Genomic DNA, 11,758 nt, shown 5'->3' on the forward strand with positions numbered 1-11,758 from the left:
TAAAAAAAAAAAAAAAAAAAAAAATTTGCAGATTATGTAGAATTTTATCTTCTCTCAGTATGTTTAAAAAAAAAATGTCAAAGTCAAAATCTTTCTGTAACTCTTTTGCATATTTTCACTGTTTTTAACAAAATGTATTTCTAGATCAGATTTTACTGTTCAAAGACTAAAACATTATTTTTGTGGAAAGTTCAATTACGTTGGAGTTTCGGCCGCCCTGCTTGAAACAAAGATGATCTCTGCTAATGTTGGAAAACAATAATATTATACGGTAAATCAATAACTTTCAGGGTAAATGAGCTGAGGTGCTATTTCAAACAGCAAGTGCCAGGTATTTAAATGTGTTTTAAAAAAAACAAAAAACAAGAGGATTTCTCCCTTATTGAATTCCTCATCCCATCGTTGAAGTGTTTGTTTCAGGTTAATTAATCAATGTGACCATGTTAAATAGCCTGTCCAGTCTGTTGATTTTCATTTCAGTAGATTTTGTATTGGCACGTTTTGGAAGTAAAGCAATAAAGTTGGGATGGGATATATTTAATATCCTAATGTTCAACTCTTTAGATCAGTGTGTAACACATATTTTACAAATGCATAATATTTACACTTAATAAAACACTGGAGTGGCCTTGTGAGAGTATTTGTCCAATCTATATTGTGGCTACTAGTTTCATGCACACATTGTTTGTCTTGTTCTGTTTAAAGGTGAAATTTATTATTTTATTCCTCCCCATATCTGTGCACAAATTTAAGTAAAAAATGAAAAAAATTTGAAGAAAGAAGAGTTTGATCATATTAGCCAAGACTAAACTGAAATATGTCACATCTCAGTTGTGCTACAAATGCAAAACCGTATGTAAATTATGTCCAAAAATAAACATTTTTATTTATGTATTCCCCGAAGCTGTGTCTTATTTACATGTAATCAGTTCTGAAAACGCTGACAAAGGCTGGTGCGTGAGTACGGATGTTATCAGGTCCTATTTATAGACTCTATTGTTGTAGAATATTCTGCTATATCACTGTAAATATGTTTGTCATCTCACCACAACACAGGAAATTATCTGTGTTACCATCACTGAATTATACAAAATCATATACATCCAACAATATTTTATTTGCATGCTTTTACTTAAAGGGATAGTTCAACATTTTGGCAAATTGGCCCATTTCCATAATCACTATACTCATTGGAGTCTTTTTCTGTTTAAAGGGAAAGTTCACCGTTTTGGGTCCGCACACTGTATCAAGCTCCTCTAATGTTTATTGTGGATCGATCCACAATAAACATTAGAGGAGCTTGATACTGCTGAAGACAAACCTACTGCTATGACTAGAGGGATTATGAAAATGGGCCAATTTGCCAAAATGTTGAACTATCCCTTTAAAAAAAACAACAAAAAAATTTTTTTTTTTAGATATGTCACCCACATTTCTCTAGGTCCCCCTGGATCTGTCTACACTACAGCTGTCTACCATTAACAGGTAAATTGATTTTTTTGTGTTGTCCCTATGGGATAGACCAGAGCGGCTTTTTTATGCAAATGAGAATGACTGATGCATCCTGGGTAATTTAGGGGCAGCGCCCGGCATCCCTCCATTGAAAAGTTCAGCCTAACTGGCTTGACAAACTAACTAACAAAAAGTTGGCTATTAACAGGCTATTTACAGACAACACTTAGCCAAAACCTACCCGGTGATTCGACCAAATACGTGTAGATGTCTGGGTAAGAAATTTCTGGCAACTTTGTGGGATCATTGATCACTGTGGGAGGCTAAATGAGCATACCGGTAGATTAATTAATTGTAATTTTTCAAGATAGCGTGAGCGGTGGGTTTCAAAGAGGATGTCAAAATAATTATGAGACATAGTGCTACAAAAGAAACAAAAAATTAAACATTCAAATTGATTGTTAGTTAGTCTACGCTCCATCAAAACACAAAAAGCCACTGAGTGCAATGTAAAAATGCCGGGTGCTGCCCCTAAATTACCCAGGATGCATCAGTCATTCTCATTTGCATAAAAAAGCCGCTCTGGTCTATAGACTCATGTCCTTATCTGCAATACATTTGTACCATGTTTAGTATCATCACTGTTGTCCTCCTCACATCATCATTCATGGAAATGTCTCAGTTTTTCTGAGCTGAATTAAACTAGTAATGTGGAGAAAAGAAAAAAAAAAGAAAAAAAAAACCTGCTGCAGTTCTCCCGCCGTCCTGCGGGGGGCAGCACCGGCGGCGCTCCGCTCCGACGACAGGAGTCTGTATCCGGCGACGAGGAAGAAGAAGAAGAAGGAAATTGAACCCAAACAACAGACGGAGGAGCAGCAGCAGGGGAAGGTAACTGGACCTCACAGTTTGTTTTCAGTAACTTTTAAAATGCTTTATAACCACGATGCATGTATATATCTGTACTCACGTGCCAGTTTAAGTTAGAGCCAAATGCCCAGCTCACTAAAACTACATTTTTTTATCCTGCAAAAGTTTCCATGTCGAGCTAAATTAGCTACCGATAAATCTGTTAACTTTGGATGAAGTTGCTTCTTTTAAACGTTTTTAAATGATGTAATGTGTGTAAACTAAAAACAAACAGACACCTTTAGCACCTTTACTTGTCACTTCTGCTTTGTACCGTTCATAGCTGGTTAAAGTTTCTTTCGAAAGCAGCTGTCTAGTAGTAGTAACTTAGATAAGTAACTAGGCTGTTTTTAATGTTACCACGGTAACACGGTTGATTGACAGCTGTCACAGTGATCATTAAAGTCATCTGTAGTTTATTAATGTAAAAACCCTCTCATTGATCCACTAATTTTGAGGTCAGAGGAGTTCAAATTAAGAAAAACAGCCATTCATTGATCAATACTGAAACTACCCAGGTGCAGTGTTAAAATTGAAAATAAACGACAAGATCACTTTCATCTTGATATATAAACGCAGTAAATGAATACACAGTAGTCACAGGTTTTTCTGCACTTAATACTTTTACTTACAACAATTTAAGTACATTTTGCCAGTAGAGTATTTTATATGGTTATATATAAAGTTGTTATTTTTTCTTTCATGGTTATAGTTACATTCACACAGTGACTGCATGGATCAATTCTGGTCATTTATACTGAATATTAAAGGAATAGTCCACCAAAATGAAATTCAGTCATTATTGACTCACCCTCATGCTGATGAATACTCTGGACTAGTTTTTTATTCCTCAAAGTGCATCTGGAGACCCGGGAGGGGGGTTCGTAGTCCAACGAAAACTCTATATGAGAGTAATAGCACCCCACACAAAAAGACCATAAAACTACACAAAATCCATGTAATATTCCTCCTTACTGCTCGTCCGCTGCAATCCAAGTGTCCTGAAGGGATTTAGTCCAGAGTTTACTCGAAACCACGTCATTTAGGGTATTTTTACAGCCTAAACAGTCCTGTATTGCGCTCTGAACAGGACTATACAGGACTGTTTGCAGCGGACAAGCAGTAAGGAGGAAGATTACAAGGTTTTTGTGTAGTGTTGGGCGCTATTACTCTCATATAAAGTTTTCGTTGGACTACGAACCCTGGTCTCCAGATGCACTTTGAGAAATAAAAAACTACTCTGGAGTATTCATCAGCATGAGGTTTTCGGTGAACTATTCCTTCAGTGGACTAGACGGCATTGAGGAGGATGAATGTTTATTAAAATGTTTCTTTACTCCTGCAGAATGTCTTTCCGTTTCTGCCCCCAGTGTGGGACAAAGCTGCAGCCTGATTTTAGGTTTTGTCCCTCCTGTGGGGAGAAGCTTCCCGCTCCGAACTCAGTCGCCACGTTAAGTCTCTCTCCGCCCAAAAAAGATGTAGTGGGATCAGCAGCTAAAACAATTTTTGGCACGAGCACATCCAGTGAGCCCGCAGAAAGCAGCGGTAAATATCACAGCAGTATTGTATTAGGAGTTACTTAGTATTATCGATAGATTATTTTTAAGTGTAAATTGTTGGACATGTGAATCTTCTCCTTCTACAGTCATTACATCTATTCTCTCAACTCCAGTTACGGCCCGTCCTGCACTGAGAAAGACTCGTAAGTCCCTCGTCACTCTAGAGGTCACTCCACCTGTGGTGCCCTCCACTAATCCTGTCGCAGACAACAAGCAAGGTAATGAGCATTTTATTTGTTTTTACCTAAAAGTGTTAAATTGGTTTTCTAATAAACCACTTTAGAAGCATATGCACTTTCGAAGCATAGATTCTCAGCATATTTATTGACTAATATTAGTAAATCTTTCCTTGTATCCTATTTATTCTCCTGTTTTGTTTTGTTTTGTTTTTTTAAACGAAACATTATCTGGTTTTTATGTGTGCAAATGCATGAGAATGACTATTAAACTGGATGTGAATCTGAGATACAAGAAGAGTGAGTATATAGCCTACATTAGACATGCAGCAGCATAAAGTGATTGACAAAGTGCTTATGTGCTCATGACACTGGCTTCAATCTACCAAAATGGCAGCGATCTTTAAACCACAAACACTGATTGGGTGTTGAGTTGTGGCTAAAACGTGTTTTCTGAAGTCACACTGACCTTCACCTTTGACCAAAATGTGTTCAGTTTGTCCTTGAGTCCAAGAGAGCGTCTCCACCAAATTTGAAGAACGGTGTTGTAGAGATATTGCTCTCACAAGAACAAAACCATGTCTTGTGAGGTCACTGACTTTGACCTTCAGTCACCAGAATCTCCAAGTAAATGTTTGTATCAAATATGAAGAACCTCTGTCAAGGTGTTACTGAGATGTTGTGTCCACAAGAACGGTACAGATGGACAGACAGACAAACCCAAAGCAATCTAACATGAAACATAAAGAAATACAAGTGATACATCCATTTTTGACAAGAAATCTGTGTCTTGTATCGACAGATATCGGGATCCAGACGTCGAAACCAAAACCCTCGGTCACTTTCAATCTCACTCCAGAGATACAGCCACTTATACAGACTTCAGCGTCTCCCGTTGTTAGAAGCCCTCGACTTCGTGAGTCGAAACACAAACACAATCTGTTCCACATCTGTTCTCGCCTCCATGAAAACTTCAAACATTAAACTTTTCTTTATTCCTTTATTGATTGTGGCTGGATCCACGCGTAGTCGGGGGGAAGTCAAAACTCTCCAGTCCGTCTACACGCGGGAAAGCAGAGGAATCGACGGTAGACGGCTCTGCTAAAGCCGGCCAGTCTCCGGTCTCCTCACCGGCCTCCAGGTCTCCTTTAAAAGGTGAGCTGCATCACACAACACGAGATGTGCTACACACACACACACACGGTTCTGCCTTTTTGGAGGCTACATAATAATAATAATAGTTGTAAGAGCAGATTATGATGTTGATTGTTTTGTGTAGTGAGTCAGACTGTGATTGGCAGGTCAGCCTAACCTTTGTGTCTAGGCCGGTGTTTTCCAACCAGAGGAGGAATAACAGTTTTTGACCTGCGCTGTGCAGCATTGTGCTCCGTGCGGATGTGTCATTTTAAAAGTGTTAGGTGTGAAATAAATGAATTGTGTGCATCGTAACTAAAAATCAAGTGGATTTTTCATCCATCCCTCATGGTAAAGTAAGAGCGTCAGTTATGTTTCCTGTTGAAATGCCTCAGTGGCTTAAAGCATTGGCTTATCCTCTACAATAATAATTATAACTTTATTTGTATAGCACCTTTAAAAAACACAAGTTACAAAGTGCTTCACGAAACAACATATGTATTGTATTGGGTGTATGTTTGTGTTTTTATGTCAGTGTTGTGAAGCCCACTGAAACAAATCCCAATCAACAACGTTGTTGACATGGCAATAAAGTATTGAAACTTGAACCTTGAAACTTGAGACAAGTCACCCAACAACAAGTTGAGACCAGGAGGATTCAAATTAATATGCAGGATGCAGTTAATTAGATAGAATAAATAAAAAGGAGGGTATACATGATAAAAAATAGATAAGATGATACAATGAGATAAGAAAAAGATGGGATAAAAGAGTTAAAACAGAAGGTGTAAAGTTGAACTAATCTCTAAAAAGAGCATCTGAGTAAAACTGTGAGATAAAATAGATCATGATGATGATGATGATGAAAGTCACATAAAAGCAAGTGTGTAAAAGTGGGGTTTTAAGAAGTAAAACACCTGATACTAATGATATCATAAAAAGAAAGAAAGTCAGTCATGTCATGCTGTGAAACCGAGTGAATTAAATGAATTCTTAATGAATTTGACTTCCTTGAAATCCAGCACATGAAAATAACTGTTAAGCAGCATTTGTAACCAACCTTGTGGCATAATGATATAAGTTTAAACAACAAGAGACACTCTGTACATCGTTTTTACACGTGTAGTGGTTTTAACTTTTTCCCCTGACGTAATTAATTTGAAATGTTTTGCATGACTGCACAGCGACGGGAAAGAGCAAGGCCAAGAGGGCAAAGCATGCGCCTGCTGTGGAGCCGCTGCAGGAGGGCGAGGAGGTGACGGACACGACGGGCAAGAAGTGGAAGCTGATGAAACTGCTCAGTCAGAGCACGACGGACATCGTTTACGAAGGTGAGACTGGATGAATGACGACTAACGGGGGAAGTGTTGGAAGGTACAGTCACTATAAGTGATGAAAACCATTTAGACGTTACCAACCATATAATCCTACGAAATTAATGAATGATAATTGACTGATATTGCTTTGTACTTTTCAGTTTTACAAACAGTTTCACGATCCGGCTCCAAGGAGTCGAATCACATCCTCAAACTGGTGAGTTCTGCCTCAGGGCTCTTGTCTCCTTGCAGCAGAGAGTGAATCATCGATATTGCGTCATGTTTTTAGCTCTTGGGTTTTTCTCTGGGTGTGACCGCTGAAGTTTTTCTTCCTCTTAGGGAGCTAAAGATGGAAGGATTTTCAACGAGCAGAACTTCCTGCAGAGAGCCGCTAAACCTGCATCTGGTGAGCGTCGCCTCTGTTTTCATTTCTTGTTCTGGTTCCAAAAAACTAAAAAAACAGGCAAACTGGTGAAAATATTCTGTTGGTCCACTACCTTTCTGCTGATTACAATACGAGATAAGTAAAGTTTGTTAAAGCTAAAATAGAGTCAGTATTTATGTTTGATGCTGATCAACAGTCACAGGAAGATGTGGATGAGTCTGTCTTTTCATTACACTGTCAACTCAATGGAAAGCACAAGGCTGCGAAAACCAAACAGATTTTATTTTATAGCGATTATAAACTTATACAAATATATTCATGGGTAGTATATTCAGATTTTGCCAATAAACCTTGACAATTATTACACACTGGACCTTTAAAGCCTGAATTGATCAATACATAGAGTACATGCCCTGGACTGAGACAGACAAATTGAGCAGGGAATCGCTCCATCTCTATTCCACGTGCGCCTGATGTGATAACCCTGCTGTTAACACCTGTCGTCTCTCTCTAGTGGAAAAGTGGATCAAACAAAACAAGATGGATTTCCTGGGTATTCCCTCTTGTGTCGGCTTTGGCCCCCATGCGGAGTCCTACAGGTGTGGAGGAAATCTTTCTATATTATTCAGGGTATCCGCGGGGTCTTGAAAAGTATTAAAAGGTGATAAATCAATTTTGGGAAAATTAAGACCCTTAAAAAGTATTAAAAAGTCTTTTCACAGCTTTATAAAGTCTTAAATTTTGAAGGTATTTTTTCTGAATTAGCTGTCCAAGAGTTTGAGTCCTAAAAAACATTGTAAAAGTGTGTGAATTTATTCATTTTATTAAAAAACAAAGATGAACCGGTACATAAAAAAGAAAAGAAGATTGTTGTTTTTGTTTTGTTTTTAGAGTGGAGCAATGTTTTTTTGTTTTGTTTTTTGATAAACTTTGCCTTTGATTTATTACCCCAGCCTATTTTGAATTCTGCTGTATCATAGTGGTCTATAGTCTTTAACACAAACTAAAACTGTTAGTACGTTAAAAGTGTCACTGATGTAAATGGTTACAGCTTGAAGTTGCGGTGAGGTGTTAAAAAATATTGAGAAGGTCTTGAAAAAGTCTTAAAAAGCTATTAAAATGAACTTCAAGATTCCTGTATACACCCTGTTATTATATTTACACATCATATGAAAGAAGTTTTTACGTTAACTTGAGGTTTTGGATGTAACCCTTCTTCTATTTTTTTTGTCACAGGTTTTTGATTTTCCCCAACATGGGTCAGTCGCTCCAGTCGGTCATCGAGGAAGAGGACGATCGTCTGTCGGAGAAAGCTGTCCTTCAGCTCGCCTGCAGACTAGTGAGTGTTCACACGCCGTCTGTGTTAGACTTGTTTTATCTGAGACTTTTATTGTTTTACAACCCGTTGTTAATGTTTCTCTCTAATCTCAGCTGGACGTCCTGCAGTATATCCACTCAAACGAGTACGTTCACGCCGATATAAACGCAGAAAACATCTACATCAAACCAGGACAGACGTCACAGGTGAGAAATCAGTAATGTGTCCATGATGGAAATATGTTTTACACACTGACAACGCGTTTCTCGTATTCAGGTCTATCTCGGAGGATACTGCCACGCCTTCAGGTACTGTCCCGGAGGCCAACATGTGGAGTACCGCGAGGACAGCAGGACGCCACACGAGGGCACCGCAGAGTTCATCAGCCTGGACGCACATAAAGGAGCAGGTGTGTGTCACTTCTCTGCTTCACCGACTCCTCAAACAAACAGAGATGAAGACCTCCTTCCTCCCGGCGTCGGGGGAATAGACACAGTTTCACTACGAGAGAGCGTGAGCCGAACGCTGCCAGGTTTAGTTTTCCTCCCGCGGCGAGGGGGGAGCTGCGTTCCTCCCACGGTCCATCTGTCTGCAGAGCTGTCGGGCCGCACGAAATTAGATGTTTTCTCACAGAGCTGATTGAGTTAGTGTTGCTAGATTCAACATTTTACTTGTTTAACAACTAGAAACCAAAGCAAACCGGCTGATGTTGGTGTCATGTTGTGTTGGTGTGTGAGGGTTTAAAGTGTAAAATGCGACTATGACTACGTGTGTTTGTGCTTTTCAGCGCCGTCGCGACGCAGCGACCTGCAGTCTCTGGGCTACTGCATGCTGCGCTGGCACACGGGGGCGCTGCCGTGGACCGCCCACACTCAGCCGGAGCAGGTGGCCGCTCAGAAACAGAGGTGAGACAGTTCGGGCCACACACATTTAAAGGGATAGTTCAACATTTTGGCAAATTGGCCCATTGCCATAATCCCTATAGTCATAGCAGTAGGTTCGTTACCTTTAATTGTCAGTGCAAGCTATTGTTAGAACGGCGGAGCAGAGCCGCGAGCTGCTCAGAGCTACGCTACGGAGACTCATGGGATTTCTTGGTTTCCCTGATCAAACTCATCAAATACACAATCCAACAACTCCACAACGCTCTGATGGACAAGTTGTGACCTGCACATTCACCACGCTATGAGACGGAGTTGTTTTAGAGGCAAATGCAGAGACTGCTTTCTGAAAAACTGCCACATACAAGAACACACATCAGCTATTTTGCATGAATTTACCTCGAAAACAACTCCGTCTCGTAACGTTACGTTATTATCTCATAGCGTGGTGAATGTGCAGGTCTGGATGCTGGATTATACGCTGCCAGTCCAAAAAAAGAGTCACACACTCTAATATTTCCGTTGGGCCTTTAACTTTGATTACGGCACGCATTCACTGTGGGATCGCTTCGATAAGCTTCTGCAATGTCACAACAATCTTGTTTTTTTTAGGATTTGATTTCACCAAACGTCACGTGTTCGCGGGTTCCAACCACATTTCTTCCTTGAAGATGATGGTTCCCCACTATCCTTCCAGTTTGCGTTGCGTTGGACAGTTTTTAACCCAATTGTAGTAATTTCAACAATCTCCTTAGATGTTTTATTTGCTTGATATCAATAGTTTGACCCTTCTGAAACAGATTAACATCTTTCCACGACCACAGGATGTGTCTTCTGACGTGGTTCTTTAAGAAATGAGAAGCTACTGACTGCATCAGTTTGGGTTGAACAACTTGTTGCCAGCTGAAACATAATCATCCATGCAGTAATTATCCAATCCAATCCAAAAAAAAATAAAAATACTCAAAATGTCTCGTAGGTTCATGGAGGACGTCCCCGCTCTGATGACTCACTGCTTTGGGAAAACAAAAGTCTCTAGTGAGTTCAAATGTTTCTCATTTAACTCTTTAACAGTCGTGTGTGTGAATACATGGCAGATATTCAGTTTGTTATCCGTGTGTGTGTGTGTAGGTGCATTTCAGAGCTACCTGACCGCAGCGATGGCTCTGCAGTACAGCGAGCAGCCCGACTACTCGGCGCTGAAGGCCGGACTCCGCGCCGCCTTGGTGCAGATGGGAGGGTCGCTGGAGCAGCCGCTGAGTTTTTAGGTGAGAACATTTAACTTTGAAGCTTCTGGTTCTTTCTTAGTAACTCGGTAATAATAGTAATGACTCAGCAGATTGTTTAATTATCGTTTTCTTTTGTCATGATTAGAGGTTCAGCTAAGAGTGTTGGTACCAAGTGTTAAATAACAATGCGTAGTAACAATAAAAGCACAAATACATTACAGTCTCTTCTTTCATGGATATATACAGTAGTTTGTAGGGATGGCACGATTACTTGTTTTTACAATTAATCGCAGTGTTAAACGGCACAATTAATTGATTGTAAAGATTCCTAAATGCCGTCACTTTCCAAAAAAGATAATGTCAGAACCATATCGGCAGATGTGCGCCAAAGTAAAGGAAAATGCACAGATACAGGTCCATTTATTTAACATAACACCGAATTTGTAGGAATTTAAATGTTAGCGTGTCATTTGTAATTAAAAAAAAAGATTAAAATAAACTTAAACATTTGGTATAGATGATAATTAATGACTTGAATATTTCAAACACTTCCCCCGGGGGATTAATAACTGGTTCTATATTAAAAGATACTTAAAATATTTTGTGTAAATAATTAGTAATGAAAAACTATAGAAAAGGCAGACAAAAAAGTAAATAATAAGAAAAAAGTAAAGTAATATTGCCCTGGAGTTGTTGCTGGTGTGCGGACTTTACTTTTTTCTTTAATAATTAGTAATGTAATATTTTGACTATATTTGATTTTACAGATTCATAGTGTTGTGAAATTTATTGATGCATAATAATAATCATAATACCGTGATTTCTCTGACCGTAATCTTACCAAGAAAATAAATCTATAATCATGACATCCCTAGTGCTTTGTTGTCTGTAGTTATAACAGTGGTCAAACATGTCCGTCTTTGTTTTTTCCAGATCCGTTGAACAAGAAGACGACAGTCGGGAGTTGGACTGGACTGTTTTTTTTTGTTTTTAACTTGTTTTATCATGCTGTGTGTGTGTGTTTATCTGTGATGTTTCTATTGCACTGAGCAGAGTGAGTGAGTTCATTATGTGCGGTCGACCGTCAGGTGGTGTTAACGTGTTTTCACTGGGATCCTGTTTTTAAACATTCACGTTGTGGTTCGTTCCTTAGTAAAAAAAAAAATTTGCACTACAGTATTTCATTTCATAAAGTGACTGGGAGAGAGATTCAACCTGACTTTGTGATGTACAGATTTTGGTGCGACGTTGACACTTTGTCAGTTGTTATTGTTGTGTGCTTTTGAATTTTGTGTGATTTTTTTTAGGAATTTTAACAAGTGCAAAGAGCAGCTCTCCGTAACAACACGTCATCAATTAAAACAGCGTTTAAGAATAAAATTTCATCAGGAAATGTTGGTGT

General features: G+C 39.1%; 1 protein-coding gene across 2 annotated transcripts; it reads left to right on the forward strand.

The window, feature by feature from the left end:
- Positions 1–3,679: 3,679 nt before the first annotated feature.
- vrk3 (VRK serine/threonine kinase 3) lies at positions 3,680–11,527 on the forward strand. Of its 2 annotated transcripts, none has more exons than XM_085762172.1 (15): positions 3,680–3,903; positions 4,004–4,135; positions 4,896–5,009; positions 5,123–5,248; positions 6,412–6,558; positions 6,705–6,760; positions 6,883–6,949; positions 7,443–7,527; positions 8,165–8,267; positions 8,360–8,452; positions 8,523–8,655; positions 9,034–9,151; positions 10,107–10,165; positions 10,259–10,395; positions 11,290–11,527. In XM_085762172.1, exons 1-14 carry the CDS (start codon positions 3,684–3,686, stop codon positions 10,393–10,395), a joined length of 1,590 nt encoding a protein of 529 aa, XP_085618298.1. In that variant the 5' UTR covers positions 3,680–3,683; the 3' UTR covers positions 11,290–11,527. The 2 variants fall into 2 exon arrangements, with proteins under 2 accessions (XP_085618298.1, XP_085618305.1); XM_085762179.1 differs by having other exon boundaries at positions 4,031–4,135.
- Positions 11,528–11,758: the final 231 nt, after the last annotated feature.

This window comes from Trachurus japonicus, chromosome 3 (assembly GCF_045865225.1).
Source record: "Trachurus japonicus isolate A0001 chromosome 3, Traja_1.0".
Taxonomy (NCBI): domain Eukaryota; kingdom Metazoa; phylum Chordata; class Actinopteri; order Carangiformes; family Carangidae; genus Trachurus; species Trachurus japonicus.

Coding starts and splice junctions, on each gene's coding strand:
- vrk3 (XM_085762172.1), top strand. CDS start 3,684: ATGTTTCTTTACTCCTGCAGAATGTCTTTCCGTTTCTGCCCCCAGTGT. Junction 8,268..8,359: donor TTCAGCTCGCCTGCAGACTA/GTGAGTGTTCAC, acceptor CTCTAATCTCAG/CTGGACGTCCTGCAGTATAT. Junction 9,152..10,106: donor GTGGCCGCTCAGAAACAGAG/GTGAGACAGTTC, acceptor AATGTCTCGTAG/GTTCATGGAGGACGTCCCCG.